The sequence below is a fragment of the Kwoniella mangroviensis genome, assembly GCF_000507465.2.
Source record: "Kwoniella mangroviensis CBS 8507 chromosome 1 map unlocalized Ctg01, whole genome shotgun sequence".
Classification (NCBI taxonomy): Eukaryota; Fungi; Basidiomycota; class Tremellomycetes; order Tremellales; family Cryptococcaceae; genus Kwoniella; species Kwoniella mangrovensis.
This window is the reverse complement of record NW_027062533.1, coordinates 4741388-4757300: the sequence shown is the minus strand read 5'-3', so window position 1 is coordinate 4757300 and position 15913 is coordinate 4741388. Positions and strand designations below refer to the sequence as shown.

At 44.5% G+C, this 15913-nt stretch overlaps 6 protein-coding genes across 6 annotated transcripts; 4 read left to right on the top strand and 2 right to left on the bottom strand.

Moving 5' to 3' along the window:
• Window positions 1-271: 271 nt before the first annotated feature.
• Window positions 272-1844, top strand: I203_101774 (uncharacterized protein; the record flags this gene model as incomplete). The annotated part of the gene is made up of 4 exons (XM_019150590.1): window positions 272-1050; window positions 1107-1320; window positions 1401-1574; window positions 1641-1844. 4 exons carry the CDS (start codon window positions 272-274, stop codon window positions 1842-1844), a joined length of 1371 nt encoding a protein of 456 aa, XP_019000183.1.
• Window positions 1845-2392: 548 nt separating this feature from the next.
• On the top strand, window positions 2393-6228 carry I203_101773 (uncharacterized protein; the record flags this gene model as incomplete). Its single annotated transcript, XM_019150589.1, has 5 exons — window positions 2393-2617; window positions 3105-3683; window positions 3743-3943; window positions 4002-4610; window positions 4672-6228. The coding sequence occupies 5 exons, from the start codon at window positions 2393-2395 to the stop codon at window positions 6226-6228; spliced, it is 3171 nt and encodes a 1056-aa protein (XP_019000182.1).
• Window positions 6229-7528: 1300 nt separating this feature from the next.
• Window positions 7529-9031, top strand: I203_101772 (uncharacterized protein; the record flags this gene model as incomplete). Its single annotated transcript, XM_019150588.1, has 3 exons — window positions 7529-7583; window positions 7917-8613; window positions 8704-9031. 3 exons carry the CDS (start codon window positions 7529-7531, stop codon window positions 9029-9031), a joined length of 1080 nt encoding a protein of 359 aa, XP_019000181.1.
• Window positions 9032-9782: 751 nt separating this feature from the next.
• On the bottom strand, window positions 9783-10644 carry I203_101771 (40S ribosomal protein eS24; the record flags this gene model as incomplete). Its single annotated transcript, XM_019150587.1, has 4 exons — window positions 9783-9833; window positions 9911-9982; window positions 10235-10516; window positions 10621-10644. 4 exons carry the CDS (start codon window positions 10642-10644, stop codon window positions 9783-9785), a joined length of 429 nt encoding a protein of 142 aa, XP_019000180.1.
• A 707-nt stretch (window positions 10645-11351) lies between these two features.
• On the top strand, window positions 11352-12440 carry I203_101770 (uncharacterized protein; the record flags this gene model as incomplete). Its single annotated transcript, XM_019150586.1, has 6 exons — window positions 11352-11457; window positions 11522-11602; window positions 11660-11682; window positions 11751-11921; window positions 12025-12200; window positions 12299-12440. The coding sequence occupies 6 exons, from the start codon at window positions 11352-11354 to the stop codon at window positions 12438-12440; spliced, it is 699 nt and encodes a 232-aa protein (XP_019000179.1).
• A 425-nt stretch (window positions 12441-12865) lies between these two features.
• On the bottom strand, window positions 12866-14474 carry I203_101769 (uncharacterized protein; the record flags this gene model as incomplete). The annotated part of the gene is made up of 4 exons (XM_019150585.1): window positions 12866-13506; window positions 13566-13771; window positions 13861-13990; window positions 14102-14474. 4 exons carry the CDS (start codon window positions 14472-14474, stop codon window positions 12866-12868), a joined length of 1350 nt encoding a protein of 449 aa, XP_019000178.1.
• Between the last annotated feature and the right edge of the window lie 1439 nt (window positions 14475-15913).

Below are 15913 nucleotides of genomic sequence, written 5' to 3'. Positions count from 1 at the left end.
TCGCCTTCACTTGCGATCGTCCTTTCCCAAAAAAAAAAATGTCATACTGCTTTCCACTGTAACCTGTTCTACTCCCCATCTACATTCCACATGATCTAGCATAAGCTTAGAATACATTTGATATCCCGGTTCCAAAAGAATCCCACTTCTTCATTTGATACCGCTCTGCACTCCAACACCCAGATTTGGTCCACTCACATCTCCCATCACTGACACACACACCTTTTGATCCCTTCTTTTCTTGCCATCCCCCTTTCCCTTCCCACACAGCATGTCCACCCCTCGACGATCTTCTCGCCCATCCACACCTTCATCTTCAAAGCCCACACCCACGCCCATACGTACAAATGTGCATCATCACAGAACGGCAGATGAGCTTGCCGCTGAAGAGGCTGCATCAATCTTACACACACCCACCACCCGTCTTCGGTCCGCGGGAAGTACGACGTCGATAGGAATGCCAAGTGAGATTGAAACGGGAAGTGCGAGGGCCTTGAGGCATAGAAGATTGAATCAAGTGAGAGAAGCTACGAGCGAAACGAGAGAAAGGGAAGATTCCAAATCTATTGCATCGGTTTCGAGCAGAAGTCAAGATGACGATGGGGATGACGAAGTATCGAAATCATTGGATGTTTCTATACAAGGGGATATTGACCGTCAGTCGACCTCAGAAGATGTTCACGATTATAATGATGATGATGTCAACTCCTCGCCTTCTACTGCTCTCACCACTGGTCAAATTTTCGCTCGGCCTCAGATATCTACTCCTCTCGACGATGAGGAAGAAGACGATTCTGATTCCGAATCTGATGATTCAGAGACTGACTCGGATGATGATGGATCAAGTACTGCATCTGCGTCTTCGTCAAATACATCGGATTCAGATGATGAGGATGACTCAGACGAAGAGCGTATGGACCGACTTTTAGCAGCTGCCAAAGCCGCTGCTATAGCCAAGCAGAGTAAAGGAAAGGGGAAAGCTATAGCAGATGAAGATGAGCAAGAGGTACTTGACTTTGACGAAGATCAGAAAGAGGAGAAGAAGGATGCGTAAGTTACTGGTTGATGCTCTAATGTGGATAACTGACTATGACCTCGATCAATAGTCCTATTCCCGATTTATCTGTCCCCCAATTGCCTAAACCACATTTGTCTTTCACGCAAGATGGGAAAGCTCAAGCAGCAACCAAATTACCAGAACTGGGACAAGCTGGTCCGTCAAAGAAATCTATCCCAGAAGGAAAGAAACGAGAAGTTGCCATACCTGAGTTAGATGATAGACCATACGAAAGAGAATTGAGTAAACGTGAAAAAGCAGCTGTAAGTAATCAGTAATCAATACAACTGTCATGCTGGCTATGCACTTAAGCACATGCTGATATCGGTAATTTCCTTTCTAGCAACCTCGTAAAGCTACTACATCTGAGCTTTGGGCTAGTATACCTACACCTCGATCAGATCTATTACCTCAGATGAAGAGAGATTATCAAGCTCTTGCTTTGGCAAATAGCTTGGATCCCAAGAGATTTATGAAAGGTGGTAGTAAATCTGATAAAATACCTGAATCGTTTGCTGTGAGTTTCAATGCGATTTTATGACCATGCTCTTGAGCTTATTTGTCGGTTGTGATGATGATCTAGATTGGTACGATGGTCGACGTTCCTCGTCACGTGCAGGATACTACCTTGACGAAGGAAAGGAAATATAGAGCGGGTCAGGTAGTCCAAAATCTGATACGAGACGATAGTACAGGAGAGTACGCCAAGAGGAAGTACGGGGATCTGCAGTGGAATAGGATGGAGAATGGTAGAGGTAAAGGCTGGAAGAAGAGGGTCAAGTGGTAATCGCGGCATACACTTATACCATCAACCGTAAGTGTGGCTGCTTTCTGCCTGTGATGAGCGTGGCTCATATCATTTCTTAGTTTTTTCTCTTGTCACTGGTCTCCCTTTCGTACATAGTGCGTCGTCATCATGAGCCAAGAGCACTACAGATCTGCGATACTGATCTTACTGCATTCTCCACAGGTAATAGTTGCATTCTCACCATTGTTGCATTGTATATTCGCATTCCTATAAGCACTTGAATGACCTGTCGACGGAATCAGATTTGCCACGGCTATAACGCCATAACGCCGTGTGATGCTGAAAATTTTCATTGTGCTAATTCCCGGTTGTTTGGTCTGTTTTTGGATCCGTCATCATAGAGTGTGAATACGTACGGTGTAGTAGTAGGTACATAGTAAAAGCAGTGTTTGGCCACTCGACCAATCCCCTTCGTTTTCCACTCGCTATACACGGCCTTAGATGGCTCCCTCACCACACACATATAGAGGGCGAGTGAATCAGCAGGCCACACCACTCGCTGATCCCCTCCTCCTCCGCTCCATCCCATGGCTCCCGGTAGGATGGTAACCTCCAGCCGTCGTGCGGGGAGGGTTACGAACAAAACCAAGTTATTGATCTACAAAGGGACGGATAAAGTGGATTTGGGTGCTGCCGAAACTATCGTCTGGGAATCAAATGATCCCTCTTCATCCAACTCTGCCCACGCCAATTCCGAATCAACAAAACATCAACACGTCGGCGCCAAAGGTGTAGAATCTGGTGAACTTCTGGTAAGTCGACTCTCCGCTACAACATTCCCTATGCATGCATACCCCCATTGCATATGGTCATCCCCTTCATTCTGGCGTCTGAAGTGGATGGGGTGGACTTGAATCAGGAGGGGTGAAAAACAGGGTTTCCGCGTGGGAATAAGAAAAACGCGCGCAAGCCTTCCTTTGTTTATCATCATCAAATAATACTTCTTTCCCCCACTATCATCATACACATGCTATTCTTTCGTGCCCACATGCACTCCCTCACCTTGCCTTCAACCTTCTCCTCTTTTCTTGCATGTTCAGATGTGATCTCGTTGTCGAGGAGTGGTCTATCTGTCTCTTCGGCCGTGTCGAATATCATTCAACCCATTTCCTGTTCGGGTAATTCTCCCACCGGATATCGTCATCCCATCTTTATTTCTGTTTACAACATTGCTTGATTTCGTATTCTGGGTTACTAACGCGTTCCTTCTTCTCTTCACTTCCTCTCTTTCTCCAATAGGAACACCATCTTCAAGCAGCTTTATCATCGGCATCGCTATTACATTCTCGCGTAACCTCTGCGAAACCATCTTCACCCGATGGTAAAGCAAATGGCTCAACATTAAAACCAGAAACCCCTTCCACCTCTTCGTTAAATTATCATATCCCCACACCAGATGCTACGGGTTTGGTGAAAGACGATCTATTCGCTCCGTTATACCAAGCTACGAAATATGTCGAACCTGTCAATTACATCAGATTCTCCGATACTGTCGAGGAGAGCAGTGGTGGATGGGGAGGGTTAGGTTATTGTATGGATGACAAGGATTATAAATGGTTACATGAATTCAATTCGAAACAGGAAGGTTCAAGTGGTACCGCCAACAGTCCTCAGACACCATTGAAGGAATCGAACAATGGTAATCAACCTCAACCCCCTACTAGTGCTGGAAGAGGTATGAGGGCGAAAGGGAAGGAGAAGGAGAAAGATAAACATGATGGTATACCCACTTCACTGTTCATCTCAGAAGATACCTTTGAGTATATCATGGGTGTGTTGGAGAAGTATGCCGAAGACAGCGTACCTATGCTACATACTGTGAGTCAATGTTTCACCACGCAATCATGGAGTCGTCTAACCCTATTCTCGTCTCGTAGAACTTATCACTCCTTCCCCCATTCTCCTCTGTCGAACCTCTTTTTTCATCCCCCATATCCGCCTCTTTTCTGCCAAGTAACGAAATACCGAAAGGTCTTCCAGATCTAAAGGTCCTGTCTCGAATGGCTAGAAATGTACATCCTCACTGGAAAGCTAGGAGGGAAGAGAGGGAAGGGAAACCGATCATACCTGCGCTGAACGTAAGTCGCTGTTTTAGATACTTGAAATATCCGGCTATTCACTAACATCTCAATTCAGTACGACGAGACCAACGATAACGACCCATATGTCTGTTTCCGTCGACGAGACATTCGAGCTACTCGTAAGACTCGGCGTACGGATAACTATTCGATCGAACAATTCCAGAAAATTCAAACCGAACTACGTCTGGCTCACAATCTTGCGTCTATGGTGGTCCAGCGTGAGAAGCAGAAGAGGGAACTGTTCAAATCGGATAAGGAAGTCTGGGAAGCTAAATGGAAATTGTTTGAGACCAAACGACGATGGCCTTCATTGGGTATGACCAGAGAAGAAGAGGAGATCATCACTGGAAGACCAATCTCAGGTATATTACCTCCGCCAAACACCATCATACCTTCGATGCCATTACAAACTTCATCATCTACCAATATACCACAAGCAAGGAAGAGAACATTTCATGAGAAGGATAGAGAGGAAAGAGATAAAAGGGATAGACAGAGTGATCATCCATCTCGAATCACCAATGACAAGATACCTGTTGGCTCATCTGGTCGACCAAACATCCCTGAGGTCCTTAAGGAGAGATTAGCCGCTCTTCAGCTGCGACATGAAGAATTGTTGGCCAGACGAAAAGAAGCAGACTCAGCTTGGGATGACTGTACTGATGTAAGTTTTGCTTCGACGCCTGATTCATTGACCGACTTGCTGATATCCTGTACTGTTTCAGAACTCGTATCAACCCTTACCCCCCTCCGCTGCCATCCAGACATTCCGCCCACGAACATCCCTTGATCCCCACTACGCTCGTACACTCAACCGAGGTCGTGAGGATTCGGACGATGATGACGAGCCCAACCCCTTGTACCCATCTGCCTTTCGACTTCGACGCGGACGAGGTGGTGTTCTCCGACTTGATAGACGGACACCTCTCTACAGCCACCGTACAGGATTGCCACCATCTTCACCCTCCGACTACGCTGATTGGCTTTTCCCCGATACCGTTCCATTACCAAACTCATCCCGAAGACCTAAATCTATCGATCAAGTCGAGGAAGACGAAGACGACTGGTCGCAGAAGCGAAGGAAGCTGAATGAATTGTCGAGATATGACGTATCTCGAGGTGGTGCTTTGGGTGTCGGTATGGGTATGGAAGAGGATATGGATCGAGTGGTTGTAGACGATTTCGATTCCAATTATATCCGAAACCGAATCAGTCTGCTGCAAAATGATGATTGGGAGAAGCTCAAACCGGATGTTTCTGTTCTCGATCAAGCAGTCACCGCTCTCGATGCTCCCATGGAACTACCTCCCACACCAGTTTTCGTCCGACCTCAAATCCAAAACAACCCTCAGCTCGTCGCTGTTCAACTTCAACAGCAACAACAGATGATGCAGCAGCAACAGCAAATGGAGAACTTCCAGCGTCTCCAGATGATCGCTCAGGCCCAAGCTTTCCAAGCTCAACAACAGCAATTAGCACAGGCTGCTGTTCAAGGTCAGAATCTGCCACAAGGGCAAAATGTTCCCTCTCAACCCAGAGCTCCTTCTGCCGACGCATCATCGGTCGCTTCACCTGTTGTCAACGGACAACCAATGCCCCCTCCCACCGGCAACGGTCGACCTCAAGGTGTCAAAAGACAATCTACTAATGCTCAGATGGCACCACCTGCTTCGAATCAGCATAGACCTAATGCTTCTGCTTCTGCTTCCCCAACAAATTCAATCCATCCTAATCCTGCTAACGGCTCACCTCAGATTGTCAACGGGACCGTTCCAAACAACACTAACGGTAATGGCAAACCATTTACCAACTCACCAGTGGTTAACGGTAACGGCAATGGTAATGCGAATGGCAATGCGATTGATCCAGCAATTCAACAAAGGATTCTAGCTGCTCGAGCTATCGCCGCGCAAGCTCAACAGCAATTACCTTCTCAGTTGAACTTGGAGAATATGACACCAGATCAACTTGCCGAAATTAGCAGGATGGCCCAACAAGCAGGATACGGCGATAACGTCCAGGGTTTTGTCGAATTGCGAAATAAGACCTTCCTCTTGAAGATGGCCAGGATGGCTCAACAGCAACAGCAACAGCAGTTAGCTCAAGTGAATCAGCAACAACAACAAGCTAACCAACAGCAGCAACAGAGTCCTGCCTTACCAACTGGAGGGTTGAACTTGAAACTCCCTGCTCATGCGGCTGCTAGGTTGGGTGCGGCGGGAGGTCAACAGAATGGAGCGAATGGTCAACAACAAGCTTCTCCTGCGCCGCAAAGGGCATGATAGCGTATTTTTCGTCGTCTCGAATCGTCACTCTCATAACCCTCTACTCTTCGAATCTTCACTTAAGACCCGATCGGCTCGGTATTCTGAATTTGTAGATGTACTATTTCTTTCTCGTCTTCACCATTCCCCTCTCATCTTCTTTCTCCAAGCCACAGAAATTTCCGATTTCTTTCCTGCAACATACAGGTCGTTCGGTGATAACGTTTTTATAGGTTGTATATTAGCTTGACATTTTCTTTCGGGCTTTGAGAGAAAATCAATAAATAGAAATTTTGGGAGTAAGTTCCAATCAGTATTTGAGGGTTGTATGTAGCGTAGCGTGATCATGAGGATCGAGTTGGATACTTGAATCATCTCAAAAACGGAAGAAACAGAGAGAAGTAAACAAAAAACAGGACAAAACGAAAAAGAAGGATATATATAAGATCTGAAAATAGACCGAAAAACCAAGAAAAAGGAGGTTGGCTATATATATCAGATTGTATAGCTAGCTGATTCACGTAGATGATCAAATAAATATGCATCAAAAACTAACACTTTTTTAAATCATTTTACTGTGTCTGTTGTTCGTGTCGCATCCTAGTGGAGTTCTGTGAGCAAGGGTTGCAGATGATTACCAAGGCACACACTTTCTGTACAAAAGCCATTCCGTCCAAACCGAGCAACATTCTGTATCGTTGTGCCTGAATTTCACTATCAATCGCTCGCTCGCTCGCTTTTCGAACGAATTGATCGTAATCGTAATCACAACAAAGCAGCAACTAATTACTCCTAGAATAGGCATACAGTCCACTCGTTCACCTCACTCTGCCTTTTCTTGATTCTCCTCGCAGTCCGACGCAAGAATCCGCGTGATCCATACGAACAGACCTTACAACCGTCTGACACGCCAAGCTCTGGTTACATAAAACAACAAAGCAAAACACGACTATCCTTGAAGATACGGTCAATCAAAGCGTAGCATTCAGTATATACAACCACAACGCCTTTATTTAATGGGAACATTCTGTGTTCGGACTACCTGTGATCGGTGTATACGTATACGTCAATAACGGAAGTCGAGATCATACTGCATACTGCATTCAACCCTTCCAATTAATCTCTCGATCCCATAAAGCACAGCTCCCACACCTCCTGGCTACACTCGACTACCGCGGACTCACAACAGTCATTGGCGTGTTAGTCGCTGCGTCAATACCCGAAAAACCTACTACATATACCACAAAGTACCCAACGAGGATATCCGACAAGACGACTAAACAAGTATTGACGCACCTCAACCGTAAATCATTCCAACATGTCACGAAATCGATTGGGCAGCGTCAAAGCTTCTGCAGCTGAACATGAGCAGAGTGAGTGAATGTTCTTCTTATGCATAGGTGATGAAGCAAAGGCTGACTTATGGTCATTTCTACATTTAATTTGAATGAAACTTGTTTGTTCACATTACTGATTCTATTGATATGTTATTGACTGTTTACTTACACTTGATACATACTACATACGATGCTCGACTTGGCACTGATTAATCATTGATATACAAATATATATTTGAATATCGTTTGGTCGTTGTCATCACCGGATACGTCAATTTACATAACGGTCAACGACGAACCCGACGAAAACATGGCGATCTATGAACATGACAACAACGATATTGTATCCTTGTACTTGCATCACTACAGTGAACTCCCTCTGGCATTCTCTCGTCGATACTCTTCGTCTACTTCCATCTGTGCCTACCAATCCCTCCTCCCTCAAATCATCCTCTCTGTCCGAGAACGAGAGAGAGCGGAACTCACGTATAATTCAATCCGAGAAGAAACATCTAGACGAAGCTTTAGATAAACTCAATGTCCTCCTGGCTCTTCGAAGAGGTCCCGGCACCTCAAGTTCGTCATCTTCATCAGTCCCACCCGAGGGTATACCAGGAGTGATAATTTCGAATGTTAAAGGTGAACCTTCTTATCCATCTATAGGAACTCCAACAAATGGTGTAAAGAAAAAACGGAAATTGTCTTTATCAGCTTCTGCTTCTCCTGCACCTGCCGATCATCCTTCCCCCATGCCCATGCCAATATCAAAGGCAGGTACTCCCTTGAGCGCATCGATGTCGACGTCGATGTCTAGAGAGGCGACTGGTAAACAGTTGAGGGAGATTTATTGGGATCAATTACCGTTACAACCTGGAAGAAGGGTCGCTTTTAGATTACCAAAGAGTAAATCTCAAGATATCAACAGTAACAACAATGAAAAGGATTCACAAGTCGAGGTAGCTGTCCCCGGAGGTGGTGGAGGAGACGATTGGATATTGGCTACGATCAAGAGGTGTATACAGATGGATAAGATGAGGTATGAAGTTCAGGATGTGGATGATGGAAAGTGAGTGAGAGGAGCAATCTGTACCATTGTATTATAGCGTTGGTAGAGCGTTGTTTATTGGATACTGACAGTCATCCATCTCCCTATTAGTGCTTACAACACAACTCTTCGATCAATTATACCCTTACCCGATCCCACTTCCGCTTCCCATCTCTCCTCTCATCCAACTAACCTTGAAGATTTCCCTAGAGATTCGCAAGTCCTTGCTCTATATCCCGATACTACCTCCTTCTACAGGGCGACAGTGGTATCACCCCCTTTACCTGGGACGGGTAACGGTCTAGGTCTGAAGACTACGAGTAAAAGTGGGAAAAACGAATATGCAGGATCTAAAAAGGGGGTGTACAGGTTGAGCTTCGTGGATGATGATGGGAACATCCAAGAGGTTGGGAAAGATGATGTGGTTGCTGTGAGTTGATACTTCCTCGTATTGAGTATTTTCGCAAGGAGATAGAGGCTGATTTGTGTCGGGATTAGTTCCCATCTTAATTCGTGGTTCGGGGTGGGTGAAGAGTCGCATACATATCTAGCTGGTCAATCTTTTCTGTTCTTGATACATTCAGCTAAACTATTACCTTGATACCATATCACTGCTATCGGATACCATATATGAGGTCTGGTCTGGTCTTTTGTATTTCACTCGTGTAACGTTATGAACATGCTCGGTAGACGTCAATCCAATGGGACATAAGTTTCTCTTGGAGAATATCTGTACGTGTACCTCAAGATCAATCATTCACTGGTTCACAAATATCCTTTTCAACCCGAGCGATCCTCGGGATGTCAAGCGCTAGCTTCACCGTATATTGACCAACTGTACACTCTCCCTTATTGTGCTTTTTGTCCATTCACCGTGCACTGAACATAGCGCTGTTACAGAGGAAGGACTCGACAGACCAGATTCCGCATCGAGGTTTTCTCTTCAACCTTTTGATTTCTTCAAGTACCACAAATCCAGATGTGATGCAGAACACACTGAAAGACAAGCCAGAATCGAGAGGGCGAGAAACAGAGCAGAGCATGCAAAAGATATACATCCCATCCCATCCAGAATCGAGGAATGACCCAATTCAACAATACATGATAATGATAATATTGAAGAACCGTGTTTCCTGATTCCGAATCTGATCCAACCAAAAGAAAAGTAACATTGCTGTGTTTCACTAAGTTTACTTCTTCTTGGCGGGTTCACCGGCCTTGGTCTTAGCCTTTCCTCTTACCTACAAAAGCAATGAGACATGTCAGTCACCCATTCCATAGATTCTCCAATTGACATATGGCAATGGCAATGGCTCACCTTCTTAGATCGGTTCTTTCTCTCCTTTCTAAGTTTTCTGGAAGCCTTGACAACCTTGTCGGCGAGACCGGACTGTGTGGATTTGAGTATTATTGGTGAGCGGGCAGAGATGAATGGAAGTAGGCGGTCGAATCAAGGTGGATGGGGGTAGGGGATAGAGACATTGACTTGTCAGCATTGTACTTCGACAGATTATCCATCCGCAATCTCCAAAATGAGATGTTCTCCACGCTCCACGATACCCTCCCTTCACTCCTCACCGTGACTTCATTTTCATGTTTATCTCCTACCATGCCCACACCCACTGAAAACGTTCACACTCACTCTTACAAGTCTGTGCTTGGGTTCGAACTTCTTTTGTGATTCCTCATCATCGTAGATCAAACCGAAACCAGTTGAAACACCACCACCGAACTTGGTCTTCAAGCCGAATACTGATACTCGAGCGGCTTCAGTCTTGTATAAACCGGCGAGCTTTTCACCTAACTCGGATCTGGAGATGTTGGCTCGGGTGGGGTGGAAGATGGTGACGATGAATTGACGTCTGTTAAGGAGACGGTTGGTGATGAATTGGGTGGTTCGGATGGTTACAGCTCCTTGAGGGTCCTATACACAATTAAAACAGAAAATTTAGTTGAATTGTCTACTTTTGGGTATATACAGGTTGATATAGCAGGACAACGCAGGATGATCATCGTTCTCCCTCCTACTGTTCTGTCTGATACATCCTCCATTCCTTTTCTTGACGATGTGCTCCGCTTCTAAAGATGATCCACCGTTATATCCCTCCCAAGTCCGAATGATTTGCCATCGACGATGAATCTTCCTCCTTCATTTCATCCAGTATTCTACCTATCCATCCTGCGTTGTCCTTGCATGATCGCTCACACTCACCATGATGGGCAATATCCTCCGCTTTTTTAGACTTGACGGTTGAAGAGAAGAGAGAGAGAACCTTTAGTGAAGACACTTAAGTCAATTCAAGCAAATCCAAGGATACGATCGGGAAACTGCCAAACCCAAGTGGTTGCATCAAACACTGTGCACCATACAACACATTACATACACCCATACAAGAATCGTGTAAATTCCTGCTACCACCCAGCGGAGTTTCGCGGGGTTTTGGACCAAGGGTGTGGCGGTCTGTTCAGAAAGACCGGGAATACAGCCTCAGCAGTATTACCGAAAGAGTGTGGCACATTTAGCAAAACACTGTGTTCCGGTTGTTTCTTGCTTCATCGGCCGGTGAGGGAGTGTGTGTTATGCTTGGCACGTGCCTTGGAGGTGGAGGATGATCAGTTATCGATCTTGAATGTGAAAGTGAGAGGAGAGAGGTGTTATCTGATAAATTGACAGTTCGATCCGAGTTCACCAGTGTCATTTCAAGGTTCTGAACTTTTGTCAGACACATTAATTGTTCATATTCAACGTTCAGACCGATATGCACTTTCAATTTTTACTCTCATTACTCACTCTCACCTCGGTCTTAGGTCTGAGCGTTCCCTCACCAGATCAACTTTCCAGACGAGAGACATTGGAAGAAGCTGGTATGTATCCGATGCTATATCGGCCGATCAGTACCCCAGCTTACATGACTTCGCATTCTTACAGCTCACAATGCCAGAGTATTAGTCAAAGATGTCAAGACAGGTACTTTGGCAAGTGTGTTCCCAAATATGACCGATCTCGCAGGTATGTGATGCTCCTTCTCTTCGATCTTTGGTGGCGCTGACCAACTGATGGCTATAGGTAGACCATTTGCAATGATGGAGGTGTGTCATGTTTCAACAATAATGCACAGTTCCTTCTTTCCACTTTTGCTGATCATAATCGAGGATAGTATCACGCACCATGTTACTCCAATGGGTCCCTAACTCTAATTTTGATGCCAATATCGCGCTCTACCCAAAACATCTTCCAGAATCCAGGTCATCATGCAGCTTATACAGTTAGTATGCCTACTGAAGGTGTCAGATCACCGATGAGTAGAGGCAGAGTAGCTTTGATGGGTGTGAGTCCATCTCTTTCCTGTAGTATACAGTATACTGCGTAGTGAGATATGGTCACTGATAAAATTCTGTATTTCAACTTGGATTTTGTCGTGGGTCCGATAGAACGTTACTACCCTTCGAGATATTTCATCCAGCCAATCTGAGGAATTAGCCCAATGTTATACGATTTATCATCCAGATTCGAAATATTGGTTACCAGGTAACGACAATTCACCACATACGAGTTATTGGGCGAGATTGGACATTGATAGGATATATTATGTTGGAGGATTCGGAGAGTGAGTCTACCAGTTCATACTTGGTTGTATTTACACCCGTATTGATGATTAAGCGAACTGACTTTCCTCTTTCTGGTTTGATTTGGTAATACGACTAGTATACATTACATAGGTGCTATCCCTGTTGATCTCTATGCCAAGTCGGAAAATGGCGTACAGCAAGGATACGAGGTAAAAGAAAAGGATGATTCCGAATTCTTGAGGATTCAGAACGATTTGAATGATCAAGTTACATTCTAGAATATGTGTAACGGGTTGAGACATTTGAGGGAGAACGAGAATATTGTGTCAAGACCATTGTATATCATACGGCTTTGGTCAATCTTTCGCTTCCCTCTTTGCTTGTGATTTTTCGTCTCCGTATTGTCTGTACGATTTCCATTTTCTCATTTTATGGTGGGCCTCAAGTTGATTTACATAATCTTAGAGATGAATCTACATTCTTATTGGATGGATATACAAGATAGTGGAAAGTACATATTCATCAAAAGCAAGATTCAAGATTCGAAAAACGATTGGAACGAAAGTAAGTATTGCACTTGCTATATACAGTCTTCCTTCCCACTTTAATTCTCATCCTCTCTCTCTCTCTCTCTCTCTCTCTCTCTCTCTCATACACATTTCGCAGTGATAATCTAGCTATGACATACTACTTACCAGTCATATCATACATACCCACCGGCTCCTGATTGCCAATCTCTACTTTTATTCAATTTATGTCCATTCCCCACCGATCCGTTCCTCTGAACGTCCGTCTCCATCCCTCCATAAGCGTCAGTCACTGTCCCCTTCCTCGTGAGACCGTACCTATCATGAGAGTTGGACGAATTTGAGGATTGCGAATTACTTCGTACAGGTACTAAGTCCCTACTGTTGTTATTGTAATTATGGTTATCGACCATGAAAGGGTTTTGCTGTTGAGGATGTTGATGTTGATCTTGCATCATCTGACTTGGGGGGATATACTGTTGACCTGCTGGAGGGGAATCAGGTATGATATCTTGATGGTTGGTATGACCCACGCCAAAACCGGCTAAATTACCACCTTCCATCGGTGTGATTGACCTACCTCCTGCTGGAGCAGTATCGTATCCAGGCATATAATCCCAGCTTGAATTACTCCGATTTCGTTGATGGTGGTGATGGACAGAAGGATACCCATCACACTTTTCGTTACTCTCATCAGGGAAATCGATCCTCTCTGGAGGTACGAATGAAGGTATCGCCCCTCGGAGTCGTTTTCGTCGACGAGTTATACCGAACACTTTCATTAGGGGCCATAGGATCGTTACCAGGGCTATTATACCTGCAAAATAGATCGAGTCAGCAATGTGTTACACTTTTGGGGGAAATCACAAAACTTACTTCCTACGACTACCAATACGACACCCAGAGGAAACAATTTATTATCGGTATTCAGTATGGAGGTATTATCTTTATTGTCATTGGCAGCTTCCTTTGAGGTATTGTCCGAAGACGTCGGTGGAGGAGTGGAATAGATCGAAGATGTGAGAGTGACATTCTGCCCGGCTGAGATGGTCACTATCACTGGTGGGGTGGTCTCTGTGGCACTACTTTTTCCCGGTTCATCAGTTCATGGTATACGACGTGAAAGCCGTAACATGAGAAAAATGGGGACAAAGGAAGTACCTGTACTTACGTTTCTTGAGTCGAAGTGATGTCTGCCGATGTCGTTTCTGGTACTGCCGACGAAATTGCAATTGAGCTTGAGCTTGGAATAGCCAAACTTCGAGTCGATGAGATTGCAGGGGTTGAAGAAAGGGTTGAGCCTGTAGATGATAGAACAAGATTACTTGTCATTACAGTACTTGAGTGAATCAAATTTGATTGTATCTCTGTTGATGATAGCAATAATTCTTGGGATAATGAGCTTAACGTACCAGTTTGACTTTGACTACTTGACAATATACCAGAGGCGGTGTTGAACGACGCAGCCGAGGAGGATGATGCTGCTTGACCTACTGTTCTGGTAGCTTCTGTTGCACTCGTCGTATCTCCCTCGAACAAAGCTGAAGAGGTAGTCGCCACTCCTGTACCCGTGGAGTCCACTAGGTTTGCCGTACGTGTTACTCCGATTCCTGTTGAGGTCAATTCATCATCTTCCTCTGGAGAAGCTGTAGCTGTAGCTGTAATTTGGGCTTGTCGAGTATTGGTAGTCTGCGAGAGAAGCTGAGTGGTAGTATCTTCATCCTCGTTGCCACCTCCCAGTAGACCTCCTAAGAGACCCCCTCCTCCGTCGTTCGATGATGACATTGATTTGTTATTTTGTAGACACCAGGTCTGTTTCTTAGTGTCTGTAAAATATAACTGTCGCTGATTGTGTGTGAGATAGAGTGTTGACTATATCAGCATGACCAGCATGTGATGGTTCGTCTGCAAAGATAAAGAAGAGGAAGAGCGACGAGGCGAATAAGAAGCAACGGAAGATGATCCAAAGGTGAATGATTATGGTAACTAGTATAGGGTGTTAGGTTGTTTGTTACCTGACGTTGAAGGGTGAGGAGGGTTACGGTTGTTAAGGTGTTTATGATAAATTTAGTCTATGCTTATGCTTCTATGTTGGTCGTCAAGGTTACTCTATCAGGAGGGTAAGTTTCCCATACACTTGTAATTATCGTAAAGGTTGTACGATTGCTATTTGATGATGTTGTTCTCACTGTACTACTGTCCTATTGTTCTATCAGAATGTCAGTGTTTTAGTATCATCCAATCTCAAAGTCATCATCATCGATCTCACTGTGATAATCCGTAGTCAAGTGATCGGGATCAACAATGACAAGGAGACAAAGAGTAAGTATCGAGATGAAACATCATCCAAAGGAGGGTCACCATCGTCATCAAAGGATGATATGAAACGCTTGATTCCGTCATGACTCTCTCTATACGCACTAGTGATTCGAATATGACTTATCTAGACTGTTAGTGGCAGACTAACCTTTCAAACATGAGTTGAGTAGAACGAACAAGCGTCATATTTATTGATATAACCGTGTGGATAATTACTTGGATTGAAAGGCGAAGAGTACTACACACAGCTAGATTAACTATCATTGTTCGCAGGGGCCCAAGTTTCATTGATTATAGAATAACAGGATTATCCGTTTGATGTACGAACGGGATTGATCACAAGATCAAAATACTGGAGATGTTACTCTGTACTATCACCCTGTGTACTGTAATCTCACATCAACTCACCGATCCAGTCAGTGGTTTGTCGGATGCAATACTATAATGTTTTATGTAATAAGACGAACTTGTGGGGCATGGCGGATCAAATGTCAACACCAAAATGGTGATTCTCAGCAAGTTGGAAGCCAAGGTTGCCAAAACAAAATTCTTGTAGAGGGTGATCCAGGTGGATATTGACCGATTTGATAGGTGTTCTGTCCTGCTACATTGATATCTTGCCCGAAATCAATCGATCTTGATTCTCAGAGGACATAATCATTGCATTTATGGTCGCTCATCCTGCAATACCTCCAGATTCCCCAGTACACTGCCCAAACGACTGAAATATACATGCAGCACCATAGTTTCAGATAAGAGACTACGTACTAAATACCCAGGAAATAGATGAACCGGAAGAGAGAGAGAGAGAGAGAAAGTGATAATTATAACGTATGAAGTATTTTGGCGATATGCGAGATTGAACAAAATATCTTTTTTAAAATGGTTGAATCCCTTTGGCTTGG